Raw genomic sequence first — 27,156 nt, forward strand, 5'->3', positions numbered from 1 at the left:
GTATTCATCATTCTTAGGCCAGTTCCTGTTTCACAGTAGGTGTTCAATAAGCATTAGCTAGGTTTCAATTCAGGTGACAACTGAATATACAGAAACTTCCTAGTCAGACCTAAACTCACAGCTGGGCAAATAATGCCAATTGGTTCACAGCTTTCTTCCTTATTTGGCATAGGCAAATTTCTTGATTTCAGAGATGTTAAATTATGACCATAAACAAACTATACTTATTGGAATTAAAGGATATAGGAATAGAAGTATAGACCTATAGGGCTGGAAGGGATTTCAATTTAACCTTATATTGGATTATTATGTAATAGCCATCCCTATGTATTAAAAACTTATATGTCAAGCATTTTGTGTATATAATAAAATAATGAGATATCATTATCCTCATTTTGCAGAAAAGACTGTGGATCTGAGAAATCAAGTGACATGCCCAATGGTGAATCATTAGTAAGTTGAAGATCAAGGATTCACACCCAATTCTTTCTGAAAATAAGAGACTTGTAAACTACCATACACTTTTCAAGGAAATCTCACTTACTTAAGGCAAAGCTAGCTTATGAAAGCTCTTCAGTGCCGAGAGAGAGAGTCTGAACTTCATTTTGGTGGACTGAGGGAGGGCAGTCCTATTCATTAGACACAACAAACACAGTCCCTGGGGCCCTGCAATAGTTTTAGGGACTCACAAAAATGTTTTAAGTGCTTTTAAAGTCGGAAAAGAAAGATGAACTTATGGGTTAAAGAAAATGTTTTGCTGTAGAACATTAATATATTCATCTCTATGCCAATTTAGTTGTAAAATATGAACTATATGTGCATCAATATAAATATTAGATATATATATATTCTCCACAAACACAAGGCCAAAGTGTCAAGGTTCCACGAAAGTCAAAGCTGCCTTGTGCTGCGGTGCTCTTAACTTTCTGGGAGAATGCAACAGCAGACTGAGTTGGAAGAGCAGAGGACTGGTGGGAGGTGGTTAAATTGTGAAAAATGCCTTCACGATTTTTTGCCTCCCATCAAAGAGAGGTTATAAAGGACAGAAATGAAACACTGTAAGTGCCACGTTCTAGCTGCATGATCGTGGACCCGTGACTGGATCAACATAAGCCTCAGTATCGCCATTGATAAAATGGGGATAAGCCCCTCCTGGGATTGTTGGACAGGGACAGCGAGCCTCGTTCACCTCTGTGTACGAATCGCTCAAAACGTACCTGTTGAGTGAACGCAGTAAATGTGTGCTTAGCATTGCGGCCAGTGTAGCACAAGCGTCCAGTAAGCAGTATTTGCGGGCATTAAAAATAGTAAAAAGTCCACAAAGCAACAACCCCAACCCTTTGAGACCCAGTCGTACTTCAGCAAGCTCCACGCAAACCTGCGCAGTAACTTCCCTCGGCGGCGAGCACGCGACGGCGCTTGCGCAGAGGCGCTCTCCTCCGCCCCTACAGGCGCCACCGCCAGTGGGGCGGGCCTCGGCGGCGGCGCGACGAGTCCAGAGGGAAGGGCTGAGGAAGGGGCGTGACTAGTGGGCCGGGGCCCGGCCACCCTCTTCCGGGCTCCGCCAGCTGCGCGCGCATTCTCCTCCCCCCTCGCTTCTTTTGTGGTCCGGCCCATTGCGAGGGTGACAGGAAACCCTGTGCAGGGAGCGCCGCCATCTTGGACCTGCCCGAGGAAGATCCTGAGGGAGCCGCAGGAGCAGTCGCTGCTGCCACCGCTACTACCGCCAGTGCGTCTGCACCTCTTCCGCCAGCCCGCTACCTGCCGGGGCCTCGGCCGACCGCCCCCGCCCTTCTCCCGCTGCGCCTGCACTCCTCTTCCTCGTCCTGACGCCCCCCTCCCGCCCGGAAAGCTGCCCAGCCACCAGCAACCCCCCAGGTAAGCCGGGCCCTCCGCAGTGTCCGTCCGGCCGAGACCTCCTCGTCCGGCTCTCCGGGGGCCGGCGTGCGGACGACGGCGAGCTGGGCGGCGGGCGGGTGGCGCCGCAGGACAGGCCCTGCCAGGCCGCGGCGAGCCGCGGGTCGGCGGTGGGCGCCGCGGCGCCGGGCCTGACGGGACTCCCGTGCGGGGGCGGGGGTGTCCCCGCGCTGCGTTCGCCCAGCGGAGAGCTCCGGGGCGTGCGGGGAAGGGTGTGTTCTGCCTCGCCTTCCCCGCCTCCTCGGCCGGGCTGGGCTGACAGACACCTTCCGCAGGCCCCTCTCGTCCCTGCGGTTCTGGCGGCTGCAGACCACCCCCGCGGTATTTATCCACGCGAGGCACGGCGCCCCGCAGCCCACGAGCCCAGACGTGGCACTCCCCGTCCCGTAGGCCGCGTCTGCCCGGAGTACAAAAGACAGCCTCTCGCTGCCTCGCCGGCATCTTGGAGGAGCTCCGGTGTCCTTGTCGCTGTGGGTAGACTGTGGACTTGGGCTGGCGAAAGGGTCCGTGCTGGCGAGGTTCTGCTTTGGGTGAGGCCCGGCGAGGCCTGTGACATCCTATAAGGCGTCGAGCTTAGGTGGCATGGAGAAGCAGTGAAGAAGACGGAAAGTTTTTGTTTTTTTTTGTTTTTTGGCATTTCTAGAATTTAAGGAAAGAAGGCAAAGCAGGCGTTTGTTTTGATGGGTTGCGCCTTGCCGTGAGCCAGGCGCGGATTCGGCTGTCCTCACCGCGGTGCTTCCTGCTAAGCCGAGCCCTTGGTGATAAGTCAAGTCACCTGCACTTTACAAGTGAGGAAACTGAGGCTGGAAGTTGCGATGTGACTGGCTAATGATGGTCCGGACACGCCGGCCTCTCCCACACTTGCCTCGTGTTTCTCGGCTGCACTCAAGTTAGGCCAGTGTCCCAGGCGTGACCACTCAAACTGTACTTCCAGCTTAATTCCTCTTTCCCTGTTTCCGTGGGATGACAACTGACGACTCCTTTGTAACTCAAAGTCTGTAGTGTCAGCTGCTCCACTGCCGGTCCTCATTCTCCCAGCCCCAGAGGAGAGGTGGCAAGATTTTCATTTCCCATTGGAAGAAGAAACGGGGGTTCCCAGAAGGCAAGTGCTTTTCTGGTGGTCCCACAAAAGTGTTAGAGCCCACTTGAACCCTTGCAAAGTTTACTGTCACGAATGTCTTTTCTTATATGTGGTAATTGAACACAGACTTGACCCTGCAGATATCTAGCTCCCATTCCCTCTTCCCCCAGCACTTTCCGAAATTTGTCTTCAGAGTTCTGCTTGGGCCCTTTTATTTGTTCATGCCTTAAGTCATGTGTAGTTAAGAGTTCTGGAGGGTTCCTACTCCAATACTGCCACTTTCTAGTTTGAATGACCTTAAAGCAAGTTACCTAGCCTCTCCGAGTTGGTGTCCTTATCTATACAGGGAATAATTGTACCTACATTTTAGAATTGTTTTGAGGATTAAATAGGATTAAAAAACCCTTAGCACGTTGCTTGGCATTTAGTTAAGTACCCCATTGTCTGTAACAGTGCCAGGCATGTAGTGAATGTTTAATTTTTGTTGAACAAAGAGGAGCATGGCTTCAGAGAGTTGGACAGTTAGACCTGGGCCTTAGTCTTTTTTCCCTTGGTAGTGTATGACTGCGGATATCTCAAGTCTCTGAGTTGGTTTTCTTACCTGTATAATGAGTTTTTACTATTAAAGATTGTTTATAAAATAGGTGGCATGTATTAGGCACTCAATAAATGTTAATTGTTGTAAAGATGGAAGACCCTTTTAGATTCCAATAACCTAAAAAATTCCTTGAAATTAAAGCTACATTTTATTTTATTTATTTATTTTTTTTTAAGATTTTATTTATTTATCAGAGAGAGAGAGGGGGAGAGAGCAAGCACAGGCAGACAGAATGGCAGGCAGAGGCAGAGGGAGAAGCAGGCTCCCTGCCGAGCAAGGAGCCCGATGTGGGACTCGATCCCAGGACGCTGGGATCATGACCTGAGCCGAAGGCAGCTGCCCAACCAACTGAGCCACCCGGGCGTCCCTAAAGCTACATTTTAAAAAGTTTTTGCTTTTTATATTTCATGTTAAACTTTATTGTGTCGTACTTCAACTGTGCAACAGAGTTTGGAGTGTTTTAAAGCTAATCTTTATCAGTATTAAATATCTTTGCATAATCTTATTAAGATTTTGTACTGTTGGAGTAAACTTTTGATTAAGGCAAATATGTTAAAATAGGACTACTGAGAGATGTTTGTTTCTTTCTTTTAAAGCTTGAAACAGTTTTGTGTGGTTAAAAGTAACAGACATGGTTGGAGACAGCAGGGTACAAATAGAGGTATGGAAGATAGGGTACTTTTAAAACATTTTATGTTCTAGATAGTTTTAAACATATACAAAATAGAGTGGTAGAATGAGGCTTCATATACTCATCAGCCAGTATCAACAGTGATCAGTCCTGTTCATCAATATACACCTTAACCCTTTCCACCAAATTATTTTAAAGCAAATTTCAGACATGATACTTCATCAGGAAAATTTTTGATATTACTAACCTTTCAACTCTAGGAGTAAGTACAGGGTTCTGTTTTTTTTCCTTTAAGTACTTTCATTCTGTGAACAGAGGTGAAGTATTGGAGTACTACTTTTTCATAGCACAGTCATCATAACAAGGAAATTTTGTGATTTTCTTAACATAGTAAGGAATCCAGTTCTTTTTCTTACATTAATTTATGTAAAAGTATGACATTGAATGTCTTGTCAAAAGTGAGTTTTTTAGAAGTGGGTGTCAGAAATGGATGGGTTATTTTCAGAGGTTGCATTACTGTTGAGGAAATTGACCATTCATTCAGATTAGATTAGATTATTAGAATAACTAATAAAGTTTTGTGTCCACTGACTGACAAATCAAGTAGCAATCCACGTTAGAGAGTTTGTAAGCAAATCTTTGTTTAAACTCTTTCTGTTCTTAAGTTTCATGAAGACAGGAATAATGTGTTTTTTTATTATTATTTTTGATCATTACTATATTGTGAAAGCCTAACCCAAGAGTTTGCGCTTAATAAATGCTCAACAAATATTTTTGTATTGGAATCGCAAGAGCAGTCTATCTTGATTCTGGTGTTTATTACAAAATGTCTTACATGTAACAAAAACAAAAAACCAAGTTTACTAATTTTAACCATGAAGATCAGATTTTAAATCACCTGGAATATTTTGTGGGTTGTTTTTGTCTTGTGTTGTCTTGAATAAGTTATGTAAAAATTACATGGAAATGTCATATGTCCTAAGGAGAAGAATAAAATAGCTGTAAAACAGTTGTGAAAGGATTAGTCAGACATAGTGCATAAGTTAACACAGTAAAAAGCCAAGCTCTAAAAGAAAAGGAAAAAATACTGTCAATTATTGGAGTGGTTTCTTTTTTGTTTTTTGGGTTTTTTTGTGTGTGTTTTTTTTTGAGGCTGATCATATGATTAACTTCATATGTTGTTCCCTGTTATTGTAAATGTGGAAGTTATGTTGAAAGTATTATGAATGGGAGTTTTTTGGATTTTTTTTAAATTCTTTTTTTCTTTGAGATTTATTTATTGTAGAGAGCGTGCACAAATGCGAGATGGGGAAGGGCGAGAGGGAGAGAATTCTCAAGCAGATTCCCTGTTGAGTGTGGAGCCCCACTCAGGGCTCGATCCCAAGACCCTGAGATAACCTGAGCCAAAATCCAGAGTGGACTGCTTAACTGACTGAGCCCCCCAGGCACTGCTTGTTTTTGTTTTTCTTAAATTTGTTTTGTATTAGAATTATATATAAAAATGCTTTAAAAATATTTAAGTTTTTTTCTCGGGGCACCTGGGTGGTTCAGTGGGTTAAGCCACTGCCTTCAGCTCAGGTCATGATCTCAGGGTCCTGGGATCGAGCCCCACATCAGGCTCTTTGCTCAGTGGGGAGCCTGCTTCCTCCTCTCTCTCTGCCTGCCTCTCTGCCTGCTTGTGATCTCTCTCTGTCAAATAAATAAATAAAATCTTAAAAAAAAAATTTAAGTTATTTTCTCTACTTTGACTACTTTAGAAAATTAGCAGTGAATATAGTATATGCTTATCCTGTTAGTGCAGTGTTATAAAGAAAGTTAATAATTCCTTCCTATCCTTTTTCTGCTCACAGTCCATGTATTCATTTTTCACAGTTTGGTGTGTCTCCTTCCATATTACCTATATACAAGATTGAGAGAGAGACTGGGTGTGTGTGTGTGTGTAATTAAAAATGAGAGAAGCTATTGCATAAAATTCTGTCAACTTTTTTTTCACTTAAAATCATGGATATATTTTCAGGTTAATACATCTATATCTAAATGGTTTTGAACTAAATGCATATTATTTCATCATAATAATAACCACTCAGATGCCCCTGTTTCTTCAGTTTTTATATGGACTTAGTGATAGTAACTCTGCAGAGTTGTGAGAATTAAGTAAGAATTGTATGTAGGGAAAAGTAGTGCTGATCATTTCAGTTATTAGTATTGAAACCTCAATTTCTTCAGTCATTTCCCTGTTAGATTGTAGATTGATTGTTTTCCAGTTTTTGTTTTTTGTTTTTTTGGTGGGTTTTTTGTTTTGTTTGTAAAAATGCTGTATTAGATCCACTTGGACCTATAACGTTATGGATTGAAGATTTTGTATCTGTGGGCTACTTTTTCATCAGAGGGTGATTTGGATTATCTTTAAGATTTTAAAATACATTGTTTACCTCCTAAAAATGTGGCAGTTCATAAGCAGATTGTATGAAAGTTCTTTAGCCTTCACCTCTGTCTGCACATTTCAAATCCAGTCATTTATATGTCTGTATCTGTTTAACTGTGTGGAGACCATGCAATTTTATTTTGGGGGCAACAGTGATTAGTATTTAATGTGCATTTAGTAACCATGTAGAGCTCTGTGTATGGGTCTGCAAATAGGTCCATTATTTTGTTCAGTGTAAAACACACTGCAGAGTTGTATATAGTAGCATACCCCATTTTTAAATTTATTCCTAACCTCGATGGTGGTGTGTTTCTTGTGTTCAAGAGTTAATGCTAATCTCGAAAAATCCTTTGTTAAGGCAGTATTAGGCATAGTTAATATTTAAAGGGGCCACACAACAATCATGAGTGTTCAGTGTGCATTTAGTAATCATTTCTCTTGACAGCCAGAAAGTTTAGAGCTAAGTTTTACACATGCACATGTAAAACTATAATTGTAAATATTTAGTGTAATTATTCTCCATTTTCCTTCGATTTTGATTTTTTGGTCCTATCGGTCCACGTGTGTGTGTGTCATTCTACATATATATGCCTTTAATAAGCTACCTTAGATAGAGAAAATCATGTTCTTTGGAATCGGACCTGGGTTCAAGTTCCAGCTCTGCCATTTACTATTTTGTAACACAGGCCAAATTAGTTAATTTCTCCAAACCTCAACTTCTTCAGGTTTTTTGGGGGCTTTTTAAAAGATTTATTTATTTATTTATTTATTCATTCATTCATTCATTCATTCATTCAAGAGAGAACAAGTGGGAGAACCAAGCAGAGGGAGAAGCAGGCTCCCCACTGAGCAGGAAGCCCAGTGTGGGGTTTGATCCCAGGATCCTAGGATCATGACCTGAGCTGAAAGCGAATGCTTAACCAACTGAACCACCCAGGTGCCCCTGTTTCTTCAGTTTTTTACATGGACTTAATGATAATAACTCTGCAGAGTTGTGAGAATTAAGTAAGAATTGTATGTAGGGAAAAGTAGTGCTGATCAGCTCATGGTTTACTCTCAACAAGTGTTACCTTCAAAAACTTTTTTGTAAGTAGATATAATTTGGATTAATGTAATTATTTATCCATATCTGTAAATCCTGATTACAACATATCACCTGAATATAATTTTTTTAATACTACTTAGAGTATTAAATTAGAACAAGGTGAGTGAACTGAGAAAGGTTTGTGTCCCTAAGTACCATGAAAGGACTTCATGGTGCATCTTATAATTATGGGGGAGGCTGGATGGTATAGTGGATAAGAGGGATTCTCTGTAGTTAAAAAAGTCTTAGGTCCATTATAGACTTGACCACTTAGCTCTGTGACCTGGGCATGGTTACTTACCTGTTGAGTCTTCATCTATAAAATGAGGATTATACTCACTGTTTTATAAGGCTGTAGTAGTAAGAATTAATTGAAATTGCATGTGAAGTGTTTATTAGTACATTGCTTGGAGAATATTAAGTGCCCAATAAATGGTAACTGTAACAATTGTTACTAGTTTACAGGTTGTTCATCTTGTATTTAACGAAGCTTACTGTCTGAAAGTGGTACTCATAAGGAAATCAGAGGCATTGAATCTTAGCTGCCTATGAATTTTATTCTCATGCTTTTGTAACACATGGAGAATACATTTTTTTTTTAATTTTTTTTTTTTTATTAATTTGTCAGAGAGAGAGCGAGCGAGAGGGAACACAGGCAGACAGAATGGCAGGCAGAGTCAGAGGGAGAAGCAGGCTCCCTGCGGAGCAAGGAGCCCGATGTGGGACTCGATCCCAGGACGCTGGGATCATGACCTGAGCCGAAGGGAGCTGCTTAACCAACTGAGCCACCCAGGCGTCCCTGGAGAATACATTTTAATCACACCAGCAGTTGTGCACAAGTTACAGAATATTATTAAGGTTTTTTAATTAGTGGAGATGGTACTGTTAGAATGGACTCATGTTTTCAGAGTGTTTGAACTATACCAATGGTTTTTGCCCCTGTTCACCCCTTTTTTACTTTTGATTAAAGCAGAAGCATCCTTAAGTAATAGTGGGCAAACTTTTTTCCCCTTCCAAAGCTAGTTAAAAAGTACATTCTTCACTTCAACAGTGGTGTGTTTCATTCATGTTCAAGAAATGATGTTGAGAAATTCTTTTTTAGAACAATATTAAGCCTAGTTAATATTTAAAAGGGGCAACTTGAGGGACGCCTGTGTGGCTCAGTTGGTTAAGCGATTGCCTTCGCCTCGGGTCATGATCCTGGAATCCTAGAACTGAGTCCCGCATCAGGCTCCCTGCTCAATGGAGTCTGCTTCTCCCTCTAACTCTACCCCCTCTCATGCTCGCTCTCTTTCTCTCTCTCAAATAAACAGAATCTTTAAAAAAAAATAAAATGGGCCACTTGAATATAGTTTTACTGCAAATACCTAATTATGAGTGAATGTAACCAATAAAGTCTGGGAGTATATTTAAACCTAGTTTGTATCTAAGCTTATATAAGAGAGGGAGGGCCTGTTGTGTTAGTGCCTACAGTGCTGGACGCTTCTGCCTTCATTGTCTACTGAAATTAAGTTTGAGTAGCTTTCCTTTTTTTTTTTTTTTTTTTTTTAATTTAAAGATTGTATTTATTAGAGAGTGAGCAGGCACACGCATGAGAAGGGGGGAGGGGAGAGGGAGAAGCAGGTTCCCTGCTGAGCAAGAAGCCAGACCTGGGACTCAGGGCTTGATCCCACAGACTCCGGGATCATGACCTGAGCGGAAGGCAGATGCTTAACCAATTGAGCCACCTAGGCATCCCAGTAGCTTTCTTTTTTAACTTTGCTTTTAGGGTTCATTTTTAAGAAACTTGAACCAGAAAATTGTGTGGTGAGGTGAAGACAGGGCACTGTATTTATTCTGTGAAAGTGATCATTCTCTTTTATTTGGGAATAGTTTATGCTAATTAATGCTTGGTAATTTAAAAAAATGTTTTAAAATTAGTCATCTTGTAGATATTTAATGAATGCTGTGTTATAATTAGCAAGTACACAAATTAATACAACTGGAATTGGCTTTTAATTTCATGATTAGCCTTTAGAGCATTTCAGTGAGAAATTAGGGTTGTAGAGGCCTTGTTTTTGTTTTGTTTTTTTGTTTGTTTTTTTTGAAGATTTTATTTTAGAGAGAAAGAGCAAGATAGAGTGAGCACGAGTAAGGGGGAGGCGCAAAGGGAGAGGGAGAAGCAAGCTCCCTACTGAGCAGAGAGCCTGAGGTGGGTTTCCATCCTAGGACCCTGGGATCAGGACCTGAGCCAAAGCAGACATTTAACCAACTAAGCCACCCAGGTGCCCCGTGGTTTTGGTTTTAACAATAAAATGGAAGGGAGCAAAGTGTATATAGCTACAACTTTGAGTAAGAAGAGAGAGAGGAATGGGAAAGTCAAAGGGGAAGAGCATGAAAGCAACAGTAATTTCAAGGTGAATAAACGATTACTTTTCCCCAAGTTTGAGTGGGAAAAGATGAGCTTAAAAAAGGAGCTAAAAATTAATTATAGGGTTCTGGAAGAATGCAGGAAGAATCCTTAAAAAAGGAGCTAAAAATTAATTACAGGATTCTGGAAGAATGCAGGAAGAATGAAAAAAATATTTTTATTGTGAAAGATTATTCTTTTCCTTGTGTTTAGGATCTGGTTTAGAGATTTGGTGAATAGTCTACACCAATTTTAGCCTCAGGACCACGTTTATTCTTAATAAGCTTTGAGTCCCCAGTGTCTGCAAAAAGGGAAACAAGTTATTATGTTGTTCAGAATCAGTTAACTAGAAAAACTCCCTTCCTGAACGAACTGGTTAAGGGAGTTCAGTGATGATGAAGATGGATTATCAGAGTGCTAGAACATTTCAAGCTGGAATGGGTAGTAGGGCATCCACTTCGGTTAAATGTAATCCTTACAGTTAAGTGACTGTATTATGTTAAGACTATATTGTGTGAACAACTTTCTTTTCCCTGATAACAAGAATTCACTTATTTTAAATACATACTTTTTCTATAGGTTAAATTTTATTATATGGTAATTTTGTCTTAGAAAAAAAATTTCCGCCATCGTTACCATATCTGGCTTGTATAATGTGACAATTGCCCATAACAGTAAAAATCATATTTTAAAAATTGAAAACCAATTTTTTTAAAAAATGGGGTCAGATCTTTGTGTGTGGACATGTGCACATGCATAATTTTTATCTTTTCCTTAAACTGAAAGCTGGTTTGACTAGAATAAATGTTACTTGAAGTTACTACCATTACTACATTTTACCTCTTGTTTCTCTAGCACCTAGCACAGTGTCTGACACATTCACGGCATTCATTTGAATAAATTGGAGAGTTTTTTTTTTTTTTTTTAAGTTGTTAAAAGTAGAAATAAGAATTATTTAGGTTAAGTATACCTGAGGGCAAAGAATAGGCTGGGATCTTTCTAAATATTGTCTAATATATAAACTTGCAGATTTGACAACCATAAGTAGTATTTTATGCCATTATTTTAGCTTTTAGAATAGTATATAGTAGGCATTTGATACATTGTTAATCTTCAGATCCTGTATTAGGTTGAACCTAATTGAAATTGCAAATAATTGACTTTTTAAAAAGTCAGTAGGAACAACAGTTTCATGTGGTTTTTTATCTAATTCTGACTGTAATTTGGTTTGGAAATAGTTGGACTGGTCTTTTTTTGGATGTTGTGCTAACCATGATTTAAAGTGGAGTAAAAAAGTTACTTTTTATAACTCTTAAGAGTTTTATGTGTTTGTAAGTTAGTGGTTACTTTTTATAACATTCTTTTGTAAAATCAGAGTTCTGAACAAGTTGGCTATCAGTAATTTACTGGATCAGTTAACAGGAGTGGGGACTTCAAAGGAGGAAGACTTTATAATGATATTTAACTCAAATATATAAAGATTTAATTGTTTGAAATTTTCCATAGTAACTTTTCTTACTGGATATTCCCTAAAGAGAAATAATGGAATTGTTCTGATATAATGGTTTCTGATATTTCTATGGATAACACACGAGAATGTTAATGTTCATCCAGGAGAATTTGTGCATTTGATCAGTTTGGAAAATGCAGTTTTACTCTGGCTTATTGTAATCAACATTTTGTTTATAATCAGTATGCTGTATTTTATATATCTTTTAAAAACTGGCAGTGACCAACTGGAGAACTTGTGTATATCCTTCTGAAGTAACACAGTTTTCTTTGTTTTTAGTGCCACCATGGCAACTGCACCATACAACTACTCTTACATCTTTAAATATATTATTATTGGTAAGTTTATTTAATTTATGCTCTTGCTCTACAAAGAAAGTTAATATACAAAATATTTATATACTAATGCTTAACATACCACTCCAGAAGAGTGAGTGTTTTTTGTTGTTGTTATTTTTTTAACTGCAAAATTAAAGCTCCTTTATTTTTGTGGTAGTGATGTACTTTTTGTATTGTGGCCCTGGATACTTCTGTAGTACACTGATGGGTACTTTTTGAAGTGATATTGATTGTTCTTGAGGGCTGCCTGAAAGCTTGTTAATCCTGGAAGTGGTACTAATTTCCTAGGAGCACTGATAACTTTTCAAAAATACCATGAAAACCCTTGGAGCCACCTGGATTCCAAAAATTGATAGAGAACATTGAGTCAGAGTAGTTGTGTAATATACATAAAATATAATACTGGTGGTTTTTCTGCTAAGTTTCAAGATGTTGCTCAAATTAAAAGATAAGATTGTTTACCCAGGTGTAGTTGTAAGAGTTTGGTTGGAAGTACACATACTTTTCAGTTAATTCTTCATATTAGAACAGTTTGATGTAATGGTGGGCTCAATACTTCCTTCATGAAGGGTTATATGCCTATGTAGTACAGTTAGAGATAACATCTGTTACGGATTTCATATAATGCACATGCTTATCTTTTGTGGAATTTTTTTTTTTTTTAAGATTTTATTTATTTGACAGAGATCGCAAGTAGGCAGAGAGGCAGGCAGAGAGAGAGAGAGAGAGAGAGGGAAGCAGGCTCCCTGCTGAGCAGAGAGCCTGGTGCGGGGCTGATCCCAGGACCCTGAGATCATGACCTGAGGCAGAGGATTAACCCACTGAGCCACCCAGGCTATAAGAAATACAGGGAATATAAGAATATAAGAAGAGATAGATGGGATCTAGTCAATCAGACTTCCAAAACTTACTATTTTTGCTTGTTACATGCTGCCCTGTTTGTTGTGTCCTTATGTCTTTTGCTTTTATGCATGAATTAAGGGGGAAAAAACAATATAAAACTTTGAAACAGTTCAAAGTAAAAAATGCTTCTCTTAACAACAGTTTCTTTGTTAAAAAGCACTTCCCAGCTGATAGTTACTTGCTAACATAATTTATAATTTAATTCTGTCACTGCTGAAGATTGGGAATAATCAGTTTGTACATCACAGTGAAAAGTGACATGTAGGATTTTTCGAACTCATCTTTTCAAGTGTCCCAGAAATTTGTGATGTGATATAGTAGGGGGTATAACAATCATTACATTTAATTATGAGTATAAAATTGAGAAATGTAATTGCCAATTGAAACTTTTCTTTCTTTTTAAACAGGAGATATGGGAGTAGGAAAATCTTGCTTACTTCATCAATTTACAGAAAAAAAATGTAAGTTCACAATAAGGTTAAGTAATAAATTTATACTCACTTTCCTACCTTTTAAAAAGTGTCATTTTCATTACGCTCCATGCATTTGATAATAACTTTTCTGCATATATACATTTTTGTCTTTAGGGAGGGAATTTTTTTTAAATAGAAGCATATAAAATGAAATACACCTGCATGTATAGAGTGTTAATTTATATACCATATATAATTTGAGTTACTTGTTTAGGTTTTTTTGGTGGTAGAAAATTTTTAAAAATTATAATGTCAAATTTAAATAATATTTTCTCTGACTCTCCATTTTGGAAATTTGCTGCATATATCACTTATTAACTAAATAATAATAGATTGGAAATATTCAAATGAAATTCTTTTTATATCAAGACTGGTTGATTAATATTTGAAGTATAACTCTGTCTTAGGGGAGTAGACCATGTTATTTTATGTAACTAATAGGCTAAATATAGTTGAAACTAATTTTATGGCTTTTTTTTCTCTTAATGTAAATTTTATGACATCTCCAACAGTCTGTGTATTCTTGTACCAGAGAATAATAGGTTTAGGTTTTCAATGGCCTAATTATAAGGAAAGGACTAATAAACTTGTCCTGTTGGATTGGAATTATGTAACTTGCCAGTATGTTTAAGTATATATTAAATGTGTTTTTCTTTGAGATACTGATAATATTTTTCAGGAGAAAAATTTGACAACTTCTAAAGTCTTAAAGCCATTGATTGTTTTGTTATATGTTAAATAGCATAATGTTGGTGTTACGAAGAACTTACTAAAAATCTTGAATTAGCAGATTCTTTTAGTCCAGGGATCAGTAAATAATAGCGTGTGGGTCAAATCCAGTTACTGCCTGTTTTTGTAAATAAAGTTTTATTACAATACAACTATGTTCATTTTACTTAGAGTCTTTGGCTGCTTTTGTGCTTCAGCAGTAGAGTTCAGTAGTTGTGGTTTTGGCTACAAAACTTAACTATTAATTATTTGGTCCTTTACAGAAGTGTGCTGACCCCTGTTCTAGTGCAGTCAGATTCGACTTCTGTGTTTTTGCTAATATTTTTTCAGTGCTAGCTTCGTCCACATACAGCCTACAAGCATTAATATGTTATTTAATAATCCAGTGGCTCTTCTCCTTGCTGGTCTTAATCTGAAGCTTTCTGGAAGTTAGATTATTATATTTCTTTTTTCTCTCTAACAGTTATGGCTGATTGTCCTCACACAATTGGTGTTGAATTTGGTACAAGAATAATTGAAGTTAGTGGCCAAAAAATCAAACTGCAGATTTGGGATACAGCAGGACAGGAGAGGTTTAGGGCTGTTACACGAAGCTACTACAGAGGAGCTGCGGGAGCACTTATGGTGTATGATATCACTAGGTAAGAGATTAATACTTTTCCAAACTTCATACTTGAGAAAAATCTGCTTTAGGCACTGTGGTTTGGTGTGTGTGTGTGTGTGTGTGTGTTTATTGATTTAGACATTCTTAGTTTGTGATTGTGTGATTTTAAATGAGCTTATTTGGATCTTACGGTTATTTCTCTACACTGTTGTGTAAGACTTGATGTAACATGTTGATTTCCTTTTCTGAAAGTGAATATGACTGAAAAAAAGCTTTAGGAGATGCTGGTGGAGCTAATAGAAGAATACTATTCTGAAAAGCAGCATCAGTTCAATTATATGAGGTGAAATAATATTTTATACCAAAGTTTGTTCTTTTCACTTCAGTAGAAAGCAAACAAGTCTTGAGGAGTTAACTCTATTCAGTCTCTGGTGTTAAAGTTGACACCTTTTCAAAATAAGGTCAGGGAAGGAATTAAGTAGTTTTGCTAATGCAACATGGTAGATTATAAAAAGTTCTTATGCTTGCATCTGAAGGTGTTTGAGGTATTTGTTCATTTACTTAAATTCTTTTTTGTTCTAAAATGAATTAAAATGGTTTATAGTACTTCATGCAGCAGCATTAAATTTATTTCAGCTTGGCTATTTTGGGAAACTGAAAGCACTTGATAAAAAGTAAAAAAACTGGACCGTAAATATTTGGCTTCAGAAAACATAGAAAATTGTGCCACTTCATTAAACTGTGCTAAGCTGGAAAATGAACTGGATCACCTTTCATATTAATGCAAATGCCAGCTTAAAGCAGTGTGCCTCTTGTCTTGCTTTTTTGGGTGAGGTAGGGATGGGTGAGTAGGACCAAAGGGACTTTCAAGCATATTTCCTTTTGAGAAATGGTTTATACTGTTTTCTCTTGAAGAGTCATGATACAGTGTACATTAACATATTAGCATCCTGAGAAGTTCTGCATTAATGAAATTCTTTAACTTAGTTTAGTGTTTCTTAAGCTTATTTTATTAACACACTTTGGGAAATGTGGACTTAGAATGAAGACAGTGGCAGATTATAATTATAGTGCTTGAAGTTCATTGAGTTCCAGAATTGGTTAATCTCACAGCAAAACAGAGCAAAATAGCCTTAATGCTCTTCTGAATAGGCAAGCAACTGGTCACATGATTTCTTGTAAATAGTTTTGTGGGAAGATTATTAAAGACCTGGCCTTCTGTGCAGGACATCCTAATAAGGGATGCATTCCTGAAGACTTTGCATAATTAAAAACTCCATTGCTGATAAATTTAAATGTGGTGATGTGTCTTTAAGAGTGTAACAGTCTAAAGTGTTGTAGTTTGTTTTGCTTTGTGCAAGTGTGTGCTTGTGCCCCCCCCTCCATGTTTACTGATAATACAGTTGACATATAAGATTGTGTAAGTTTAAGGTCCAGGGTGATGATTTGATACATGTGTATGGTTTGCTTTTAAACATAACCTTTTAAGCGTAATAAATACTTCTGGTAAAAGTTGTGTCTCTCTGAATCTTCAAAAGTACTTCTGGTGGGAGCACCCCAAATGTCCATTAACTAAGGGATAGATAAACAAATGGGTATACTCATACAGTGAAGTATAATCTGACCATTAAAAGGAAAGACTCTCTGATACATGCTATACAGTGGATGAATCTTGAAGACATTTTGCTAAGTGAAGGAAGCCACATGTTGTATGACTGCATTTATATGAAATAGCCAGAATAGGCCAATTCAGAGACAGAAAATGGATTGCTGTGGTGTGGAGATTGAGTGCTGATGGGTGCAGTGTTTCTTTTGGGGTTGATAAAAATGTTCTAGAATTAGATACGAGTGATCACTACACAACTTTGGTATATATACCAAAAACCACTACATTGTATACTTTAAAAGGATGAGCTTTGTGGTAAATTCATTATATCCCAATAAAATTTTACTGAAAAAAAAGTACTGCATACTTTAGACAGGTGCTTTATTAATATTTCATAGTGACACTGATGTTGTATCCATAACATTGATTTTTTTTCTTTTTTTTCTATTCTTCTTCACATTTTAAAAACTTGAAAGTTCTACTTTAATAATACCTTTATTCCTGGCATTAACTGTAATTGTTACAGGATACTTCCTAAATTGACAACATAGCTTATCATGGCAGTTTGTTTGGCTCTATCAGTTGTTTGATAAGTCATTTTACATGGCAAAGTTAGGGATATTTTTTACTTTTTTTTTAAAGCACTCTTGCCACTAATTAATGAGTATTGGCATGCTGCTATAGTTAAATAGATTTGAAATTATGGTGAATTTTAAGTAAATAACAATTACCTAAGAAATCAGTAGCAGAGGTTATGGGCATATCTAAATAATAACAGTTTATATGGTCTTGATACTTAAAAAGGATATATAGATTTTTCTGTTTACCAAAGTGGTGGCAGTTTGTAATTCATTCTTGCTGCCAGCTTTGACATTTTAAAATTTATCAAAATAAATATTAATGTTTTGGGATTTGTCCTGTGTAAGTTTTTGTGCACAAAGTAGGATAAATCTGTTGTGTTAAAGCAAGGTATGCCAGTAACTACAGATTTGGAACAGTAAAATGATAAGACTTGTGCTTTTAAAAAATATTTGAGTATTAGAAGATTTTACCTAGAAAATTTTAAAACATTGGGAAAATGTTTTTATTTGACCCCCTTTTTTTTAAACGGTTAGGTGGTGTTTTGTGTGTAACATAAGTTAGCACAGTGAAAAGAAAACCGTACAACTTCTTTTACTGGGAAAGGATTAAATGTTTGGAAAATCCAACTTTATATTGGTACTGGCAGCTGGAGTTCATGGAATATATTCACAAGACTAAATTTGAAACACTTTGAGGACACTATGTGCATAAAGAAAGAGTTCAAGGCCTGGCTCTGAAATGCATTTAAATCTTTGCGAGCTTCTGTTTTCTCACCTGTGAAATGAATAAGATGGATTAATGTTTTGTGAATGTATATAAATCAAACATTTTTAACTTTCAAAATTTTATTTGACCCCTTTGGTAAAGTCTGACAAATACTTATATTCTATGTACTGTATATAATATTACAAATTATTTGGATTTGCTTGTCCTCTTTGGGCCTATTTGGCTAGTGCAAATGAGCCTACGAGTTTCTAAACTCTTGCTTGGAGAAATAGGGCAGTCTGAATCTCAGAATGATTTAGGTACTAGTAAATAAGAATAAAAAGTTAGAATAAACTTATTTTGTTATCTGGGGGCTTGGATTTCCAGTCAAATACATTAAGTGCCATTTTAAAGCTGGTTTTTATGTTGTCATAGTTAACTTTCTCTTGGAAGAAAGGTGAGTTTTATATCAGTGTATAGTAGTGTGAACATCTTGGTTTCTAATACTGGACAGATGCAAATATGTTTGTCAGTGAACATATTCGCTAGACATTTTGATATTATTTCTCCCATTTTGTGATTGAAAATATGGATGATTTTTAAAAATCCTAGTTTTTACTTCAGATTAGAAATTCTTAATTCAGAATTGTTTCCATTAATTTTCTGTGTTTTTCCTTGCCCACTGTTTATGAATGTGCCTTTAAATGTAAACAGTTTACTTCTGTATATAATTAGCAAAGTTGTTAGATACTGATTTATTTATTTAAAATAATAGATTTGGCTAGACTTCTGGAAAGTGTGGGTTTACATTCCACAGTCAGTTTTTGATGAAAGGGAATATTATAAATATTTATTTGAAATTCCTTTTTAAAAAAAATTGAAATGACAATTGTATGTGGAAGTCACAAATGTAAACTTTAATTTTTGCAGAAGAAGTACATATAATCACTTAAGCAGCTGGTTGACAGATGCAAGGAATCTCACCAATCCAAATACTGTAAGTTGAATAACATCTATTATATAGAAAATGTAAGATCTATGCTAACCCCAGAAGAAGAGTGGTTTGCTAGTAGAATTTTTGTATATAAGTACCAAGAATGAGAGTGTATTTTTAAATTAATTGAGAAGATAGCATTTTTTTTTAGTACTAATTACCCCAGGTTTTGCATCTTACATGTGATGTTTGTTCATGTTTGTGGTTAAAAAAAAAAAGTTATGAATGGGGTGGTGTTCTCATGTCAGGTGAAGACAATGAAATCTGAAACAATCAGTTTAAAAGGGATCTGCATTTATTTCATTAAATGTTACCGTTGGAAGAAACTGGGCAAATTATAAGTGGTCTCTGTTATTTCTTAACAACTGCTTGTGTATTTACAATTATCTCAGTAAAATTTCAGTTAAAAACAAAGAGTTCTGCATGCTTTAAAAAAATTAGTTTAAAATTTTTTTTTACAAAAACATTTCAACTATTGTAATAGTTTATTACAATAAAATTGTAATCTTAAAAAATTAAAAAGCCATTGTGCTATATTTTCAAATTGAAAATTTAAAAAATTTGTTTCTAAATGAAAATACAGATTAGTTTCTTCGCCAGACTGAGAAGATATTTATTGAGATTTTATTTATTTATTTTTTAAAGAGTTTATTTATTTGACAGACAGAGATCACAACTAGGCTGAGAGAGAGAGGGAAGCAGGCTCCCTGCTGAGCAGAGAGCCCGATGTGGGGCTCAATCCCAAGACCCTGGGATTCATGACCTGAGCTTAACCCACTGAGCCACCCAGGTGCCCCAATTTATTGAGATTTTAAAGGCCAACCAACATGCTAGACTTTATAGTATTCAAAGATAAATGTGGTCCTTCAAAGATAAATGTATTCAAAGATAAACTGTAACACAAAATGTTACAGTTTAGTAAGGGGATAGCTGTGTGTATACAAATAACTGCTGAAAAGCAGAGTGAGATATCAGGTAGAAATAGAGCAGCTGGTATGTGCATTGCTGGAAGTACCCAGGATAAGCAGTGCCGTCTGGAGAAACCAGCTTTACAGAGAAAGGTATGTTTGCATTGGGACTGTAGAGGTGAGTAAGGTTTTAATAAATGCTTAAGGGGGCATTCCAGGAACAAGCAAGGGAAGGTACTTAGGTGTGACTGACTGAGCTTCTTCAGAGCAAGGCCTGTGTCTCACTTAGCTTTGTACTCCACCATTGAGCAGAGGTCTGATTCAATAAGTAGGTAATCAGTGGTAAGATTGGCTTTTATCAGGGAACAGCAATAAATTGTACTGAAAGTTAACATGATGTGCCTTTTTTTTTTTTTAAAGATTTATTTATTTTAGAGAGAGAGCCTGAGCAGGGATGGGGGAGAGGGATAGAGAGTCCTAAAGCAAGCTCCCAGCTGAGTGTGGAGCCTGACTCCGGGGTCTCTATCCCATGACCCCAAGATCATGACCTGAGCCGAAATCCAGATCCAGCCACTTAGCAGACTGAGCCAACCAGGTGCCCCAGAGTGGTTTGCCATTTATGATAGGGACTGTGCCTGGAAATTTCATATCCATTATCCCCTTAAACCCACTGTACGTATATGTACAGACCTATAGATGAACATTCATAGTAGCTTTATTTACAATAGCCCAAAATTGGAAAAAACCTAGATGATCATCAGGAGGTGAATTGTTAAAACAATCTGGTACATTTGTACTGTAAGATACTCCTCAGCTACAAAAATCGGAAACAACCCAGATGGTCATTAGGAGGTGAATTGTTAAACAGTCAGTGGTACATTGATACTGTAAAATACTCCTCAGCTACACAAAGAAATGAACTATTGATACATACAGCAATTTAGATGGATGTCAGGGGCATTTCACTCATTACACATGAGTGAAAAAAGTTAATCTCAAAAAATTACGTACTGTATGATTCCATTTATGAAACATTCTCAAAAAGACAAAATTGTGGAAGAGAACAGATGTGTTGTTGCCAGAGGTTAGCAAATGGGGGTGAAGGATATGAGTGCTGTGCCTCAACTAGAAAGGGCACAAAGCAGTTCCTTTCTAGTGATGGAACAGTTCTGTATACTAATTGTGGTGACATAAATCTATATCTGCAGTAAGTTTGCATAGAACCACACACACACACACACACACACACACACACACACGAGTGTGTACATCTGGTAAAATCTGACTAAGGAACATAGATTGCACCAATGTCAGTTTTCTGGTTTTGAGTCTGTAAGATGCTACTATTAAGGAAGCTTAGTGAAAGGTATATAGTAAAGCTCTATTCTATAGATATTTCAAAAAAAATGTTAAGAAGCAAACAAAACTCATTGTAGAAGGCCCTTAGAGGAGCATAATGACAAATTAGCCATGTCTTTCCTGCCTCATTTATGCCTCTTCAAATTTTACCAGATCTTCAAAAGAAAGTGTTAGGGAGGAAGATCTTTACCCTTCAAGATTCTTCTGGTTTGTCTAAGAAATTAATTGACAGAGTTGTTACAGGTTTCTGGAGATTGAGTCCACCCCTCTTCCTCATACTGAGAGGGAAACACCCTTACAAATGGAGATTTTTCTTACAGATGTAAAGGTCTCTTAAAGGGTAACTTCTGGGTTTTCAGAGCTTTACTTGTGTCTTCTGTTTAAAAATAAGCCAGCTTAAGATAAATATTCCAAAGAGAATATTTTGGGATGGCAAAATTTGCTCCCCTACAGAAGAAAATCTCTTAACATCCAGCTCGAATGTTACGATTTCTGTAACATTGCCTTCAGTTTCTATGTAGAAATTGCATACTTTCCCATTTTGTTGGTGGTGTATTTTGTACCTCTGTCTAGTTAGCATGCCACTTTTATGTCTCCTTTCAGGCTGACGGGAAGCACAGCTTGGAAGTTCTTAAGAAATTGGGAGAGAAGGCAGTGTTTCCATTCGGCAAATGTCTAAAAATTTTTTAAATTATCTTTTAAAAACTGCTTTATTGAGATAATTAACATAATTTACCCATTTAAAGTGTGCAGTTCAGTATTGTTGGTTTTCTTTTTGAATTTATTATTGAAGTATAGTTGACATTTGTTTTGAGTACCTGCCATCTAATGGCCCTGGAGTAGGTCATTGTGATTTTACCAGCCTTGATTTAAAAAAACAAAATTGGGGGCGCCTGGGTGGCTCAGTGGGTTAAAGCCTCTGCCTTCGGCTCAGGTCATGATCCCAGGGTCCTGGGATCGAGCCCCGTGTCCGCTTCCTCCCCCCTCTCTCTCTCTGCCTGCCTCTCTGCCTACTTGTGATTTCTCTCTCTCTGTCAAATAAATAAAATCTTTGGAAAAAAAAAATGGATTCCCTTTTTCATGTGTTCTTACCTTATCCTTTAAAGGACTAGCAGACTTCATGTGAAAGTGCCTTTCCCTCCTCATTGGGCCTTTGTCCTCACTGATTGAAGAATGCTCACGTTTGTTATGCTGCATAAGTGTTCTTGTTCAAGGTTTACATTCAGATTACAATGGTTCTTCAGCTCTTTGGACATCATTTTTAAGGAGTAGGAGAGTTAGGGGCTACAGTTTCACATGAGGAAAAGTTAATGGTAGAAATCACTTTTGGTTGAAACCATCCATTCCTACAGTATCAACATCTGGATTACCACATCTGTTGGGAAGGGAAAGGAGGGGGAATCACGAATTGGTATCAGATAAGCTTATATGTAGACAGAGACAGTTTATCCATAATGCCCTACCCGCAGTCCCCAGAAACCACCATAAAGATCAAAAAGCTCTATTTCCCTAAGGCTGCAAACTTTTTTCTTAGAGCTTTGTAGAGCTGCCTTTAACTTTGGCCTAACTTCACTTACATAAATGATTCCAGAGTAGGTGTATGTATATGTGATATTTTGCCTTGGATTTGAACTTGTTTTGCATGTGGGTCCCCCCACCCCTCCTCCCACCACCACTGTTCCCCATGGAACGCAGACCTTTGTTTTCAGTTGCTACAAACTTAGTCCTTCTCCAGGGCTAGTGTAAAGACAGTGTTTGAAGGTCATAGTTTGGTTCTAAAGTCCTTCTAAACCACTGACTCCCTGAGTGACCTTTGACAAGTCCCATTGCCTGATTTGATCACTAATTTTTTTACCAGTAGCCCGAAGGAGTTGAACTGGTAGTTTAACTTTTTGAGGGTCCCAGAGACACTCAAAAATCAGATGAAAACCATGAGCCTTTTCTTCCAGCGAAATGTTCTTGTTTATAGCATTCTGTGCTTAATTTCAGTGTATTCACAGATTTCCTGGAGCTTGTGCATGGACCTTTTAGTAATCTTACTCAGATAAATCATAACCTTTGGCCTAGACCAGGGTGTTCCTCATGGGCTGTATTGTTTTTGAATGGCTTGCAAGCTAAGAATAGATTTTACATTTTTAGAAGGCTATTTAAAAGAAAAAGTTAAGAAGTATGTGCAAAGAGACCATTTGAGCTCCACAGACGTGAAATATATACTCTTTGCCTATATAGAAAGTTTGTCAGCCCATAGCCTAGGTAATTGCTGACCTCACTCCTAATAGTACTGATTTCGTGATTCTCCTTATCTATGTGCTGGATGATTGCTGGTGCTTGGTTTCCTTCTTAGGCCTATATGTTTTTTTCTATCAAAATTTTTGGATTTCAGAATTTCCATGGTTGATGGTTGCTTTTGTATTAATATGTCTTTCTTTTGGTCACAAATTAGGTAATAATTCTCATAGGAAATAAAGCAGATTTGGAGGCACAAAGAGATGTTACATATGAAGAAGCCAAACAGTTTGCTGAAGAAAATGGTGGGTTTAAGACTTTTAATGGCTTTTTGGGGGTCATTCATGGGAGGGGTGGCATTTTGATACTGCGGACTATTTGACACTTTTCTTTTAATGCCAACTACTTAAATCTCAAGAATGAAGAAGTAAAATATGGGGGTAGTGCATATGACAAATGTTAATGTTAAGACAAATGTTAAGACTCCCCTCATCTCAAACCTAACATACTGTTTCATAAAAGACTATGGTAGGAGTACTGATAGCTGATAGGAAACCCTAATTCAAATGTTATTGGAGAAAATGTCCTTTTGAGTTCATTTGAAATGTCTTAATTATAGTCTGAATTTTAATTTTTAGGCTTATTGTTCCTTGAAGCAAGTGCAAAAACGTAAGTATGACTAAAATTAATCATTTTCAGTTACATTCAGTTACATTCAAACTTCTCAAAGTAGAACTATACATGTCGAAAATGTATAATGTATTTGCTTACATATAATAATACATGTATGTGTGATGTTTATTGTGGGAAGACAGTTAAGCAGGCATCCCTTTGCTTCCTGTTTCACATTTCAAAGATAATAGTTTTTGCTACTTTATCTAAAAGATTGTACTGTGATTATTCCCCTGGTAAACCAGGTTAATAAATGAAACTTTGTTAGCATTCCAGAAGTGCTTGACTTTCACAATGGAGGTTGAATTTGGCATCTTGGACTCAAGCTTGGGTATTCTATGCATTTAGTACTTCGATTACAAAGCATGGCTTAAGGAAACAATGTCTAAGAATAATCAGAAACATAATTGATGTTTTCTAATCGTTACTCCATGTCCATTATCGAACCCCAGGACTTAAGTCAGAGTTCTTCATTTATTAAGTCAGAAATTCCTTGCTGGGTAAGAAGCTAGCCCCTTTTGGTTTAGCTTCATCCATGTTATTGGTACTAAGAGAACTGAAGTGAGACCATGGTCGAGCACAAATATGTCACCGTCACAAAATTAAAAAATATAGTTAATGCTTAGCTAATTAGACCATACAAATCCTGGAATCTCACTTGTTTGGAATACCTTCTTGCTATTACAAAAATGGCCTGTCCTCACTTTTCCTTATATATTAATATATGACATTTTAATGATTAGAACACATTCAGTTATCCAAATAGGGTTTATAGAAATAGCTGTTAGTATCTTGTTTATATGCTTTCCACAGAAAATATTTCCCCATGTTGTTCTCTTAGCTCAGTCTTTTGGTAATCTTTTATTAGATGACAGTGGCTAAGTTGAAGACATCATGGCAGTTGACTAAAGGTTAGCAAAAGGTCAGTGTATAATGCCTTATCCTTTGTAGAAAGCTGTGATTCTCCAATAAAGTTGTCATTTGCCTCTTAGGGGAGAGAATGTAGAAGATGCTTTCCTTGAGGCTGCCAAGAAAATCTATCAGAACATTCAGGATGGAAGCCTGGATCTGAATGCTGCCGAGTCTGGTGTACAGCACAAACCTTCAGCCCCACAGGGAGGCCGGCTAACCAGTGAACCCCAACCCCAGAGAGAAGGCTGTGGCTGCTAGTGACCTCTTTGCTGTCGCTCCCATTTGACCTTTCACCTCTGTCTGTTGGAAGCAGTACTTTTTACTGCCTCATTGTCTTCTGTACATCTTACTGGGTTTAATTAAAAAAAAAAAAAAAGAAAAAACAACTCTGTTGTAAAAACAGTTTAACACAATACTAAACTGCTAAAACAACTAGATGTAATCAGGTTATCAAAAGGCAAGTAGAGTAATAAATCTCTCCTGCATGGTAAATCTAGACTTTTTTTTCCCCTTGATTGTCCTCGTGATAGATATGTCACCAGTACATGATTTAAACTGAGCACTGATGCTGGACTTAAATGATTTTTATCCTTCCTTTTTTTTTTTTGGGCAAGGCTTTGTCTTACTGTATGGTTTAATTTGAGGATATCTTAAGCCTTTCTCCCCATCTTTAACTGTTCAAGTATGTCTGTTGTAACCAATAAGTTTATTGCTGTGAAATGACTTCTGATAGAGAATGGGTTCTATAACTGCTTTTGTTTTTGTTGGATAAATTTCCTGTTGCGTGGGTGGCAGTTTTCTCGTGGAGGTTTGCTTCTGTCTTAGCCTTGCACAGGGAAAATATCCATTTATCTTTTCTCTTGTGCTTAATTAATAGCTTTATCTTTTTTTTATGCCATTTTATCCTTTTCTCTTTAGCAGAAAGTAAATATGTATAAAATTTGAAGGAACCGAACTAACAATACATTCTGTGTATATTATTTTAATGAAGAAAATAAATTGATTACTGGCATTGGAACAGTATAAAATACCAGTTTGTACAGTATGACCTATATGTGACCATGTTACTCCCTTCCATTTCACACAAGGAAATACACAACTGCAGTTCACAAGTAATACTGGCTCCACCCTCTGGTGCTGGCAGCGTTTGGGGACATTATGCTGGAAAGAGCTCCTGTAGCGTGAGAGGATTAACACTAGCAGATTCTGTTCCATCTTTGCACTGTGGCTTACCTGCTGATTTTCTTAACTGTTCTTGTGCAATCGACAATGTGCTAACCTGCTTTTCTCTTTGTAAACATTTTGCATTACAGGCTGCATTTCTTGCCTTACTGTATAGAAAAAGAAAAAAGGCTGGGTTTATTATTGCACATTTTAAGCTTTTATACCTTTATCTTCTTGGAATGGTGAGATTGTGTACCGGACAGTCAGAACCACAGGTCTGCTGTTAAGGGATTTTAAATTGTGCATTTTTAACACTACAATGAAGTAATTTAGGATACCCTTGTGTTCTTAGTATGAGGGGCTATTTTATGTCCTGTTGGCATAAGTTGTTTTGTAAAAGGGAAAGTGTTTCTAACGGTGTTTGTGCTGATACAAAGTAAGTTATTACTTTGCACTAGGTGGTTTGGCCACTGAAAGAATACTGTATTGCAAGGGAAACAATCTCTTTAGACAACAGACTTATGTTTTACGAAGTTCTTTACTTCTTTCCATTGATTTCTGATTCAGTTTATGGTCCAGATGGAGAATTGAAGCTATTTGAAGTAGGATAGGTGGTAAACCTTACTATATTCTATAAAATCATTCAGCTCAACTGCTGTGTTTAAAATACACATTTTAAATCCCTCTTTACAGACACTAAAGTGAAAATAAAAAATAAAAAATACAGCTTTCTGGGTTGTAAACATGTGGTAGTACTGGAGTATTGTATAGTCAATGTTAAATAAAAGCCAAAACTGGAATGTGCAGAAAATAGGATTTGGTTAATTTGTGGACTCATCTTTATTTTTGTCTTTAACTTTTTAAAAAACAAGATTCCTGGAGTAGATTGGTACGTTCTGTTAAAGACTTACAGTGACCCATTTTGCTTACCCTGTTGCTTCACAAGGGACTCGCCCAGGGACCATGACCTGCTGGTGTGTGTATATATTTACAAAAAAACAAACCAACCACCCATTGGGATATAAGGTAGCAATCACAAACTAAAGACTGTGGCTTGTTTAGGTGCAATACCCTGATTCCCAAAGTTAGTTACAGTGGGTCTTAATTGTTTTTGTGACAGGATTTATTCAGACTGCTGTACTCTTCATTTGATGTAACAAAATGCTATTAATCTAAATATTTGTAAATAAAGTACCTGTATCTAGATTAAATTAAAATGGTTTGCATTATTTTCTGAACTACAATAGGATTTCATATTTTTTTCAGGCAAACAATTATTTGGCAGAAGTTGCCAGTTTTTATTGGCGAATTGTCCTTACTGTATGAAGAGAAGTCTACATATATAG

General features: G+C 37.2%; 1 protein-coding gene across 1 annotated transcript; it reads left to right on the forward strand.

Moving 5' to 3' along the window:
* Positions 1 to 1,510: 1,510 nt before the first annotated feature.
* Positions 1,511 to 27,027, forward strand: RAB14 (RAB14, member RAS oncogene family). Its single transcript, XM_059410901.1, has 8 exons — positions 1,511 to 1,878; positions 11,915 to 11,973; positions 13,284 to 13,337; positions 14,542 to 14,719; positions 18,506 to 18,572; positions 23,280 to 23,367; positions 23,701 to 23,731; positions 24,727 to 27,027. The coding sequence occupies exons 2-8, from the start codon at positions 11,922 to 11,924 to the stop codon at positions 24,902 to 24,904; spliced, it is 648 nt and encodes a 215-aa protein (XP_059266884.1). The 5' UTR covers positions 1,511 to 1,878; positions 11,915 to 11,921; the 3' UTR covers positions 24,905 to 27,027.
* The last annotated feature ends 129 nt before the right edge of the window (positions 27,028 to 27,156 follow it).

Source organism: Mustela nigripes, chromosome 9 (genome assembly GCF_022355385.1).
Source record: "Mustela nigripes isolate SB6536 chromosome 9, MUSNIG.SB6536, whole genome shotgun sequence".
Lineage (NCBI taxonomy): Eukaryota > Metazoa > Chordata > Mammalia > Carnivora > Mustelidae > Mustela > Mustela nigripes.

Bases quoted from the DNA above. Each gene is read 5' to 3' on its own strand.
- RAB14 (XM_059410901.1), top strand. From the start codon at position 11,922: ATGGCAACTGCACCATACAACTACTCTTACATCTTTAAATATATTATT. The intron at 23,368-23,700 runs GTGGGTTTAAGA...TTTAATTTTTAG, and splicing joins ACAGTTTGCTGAAGAAAATG to GCTTATTGTTCCTTGAAGCA. The intron at 23,732-24,726 runs GTAAGTATGACT...TTTGCCTCTTAG, and splicing joins CTTGAAGCAAGTGCAAAAAC to GGGAGAGAATGTAGAAGATG.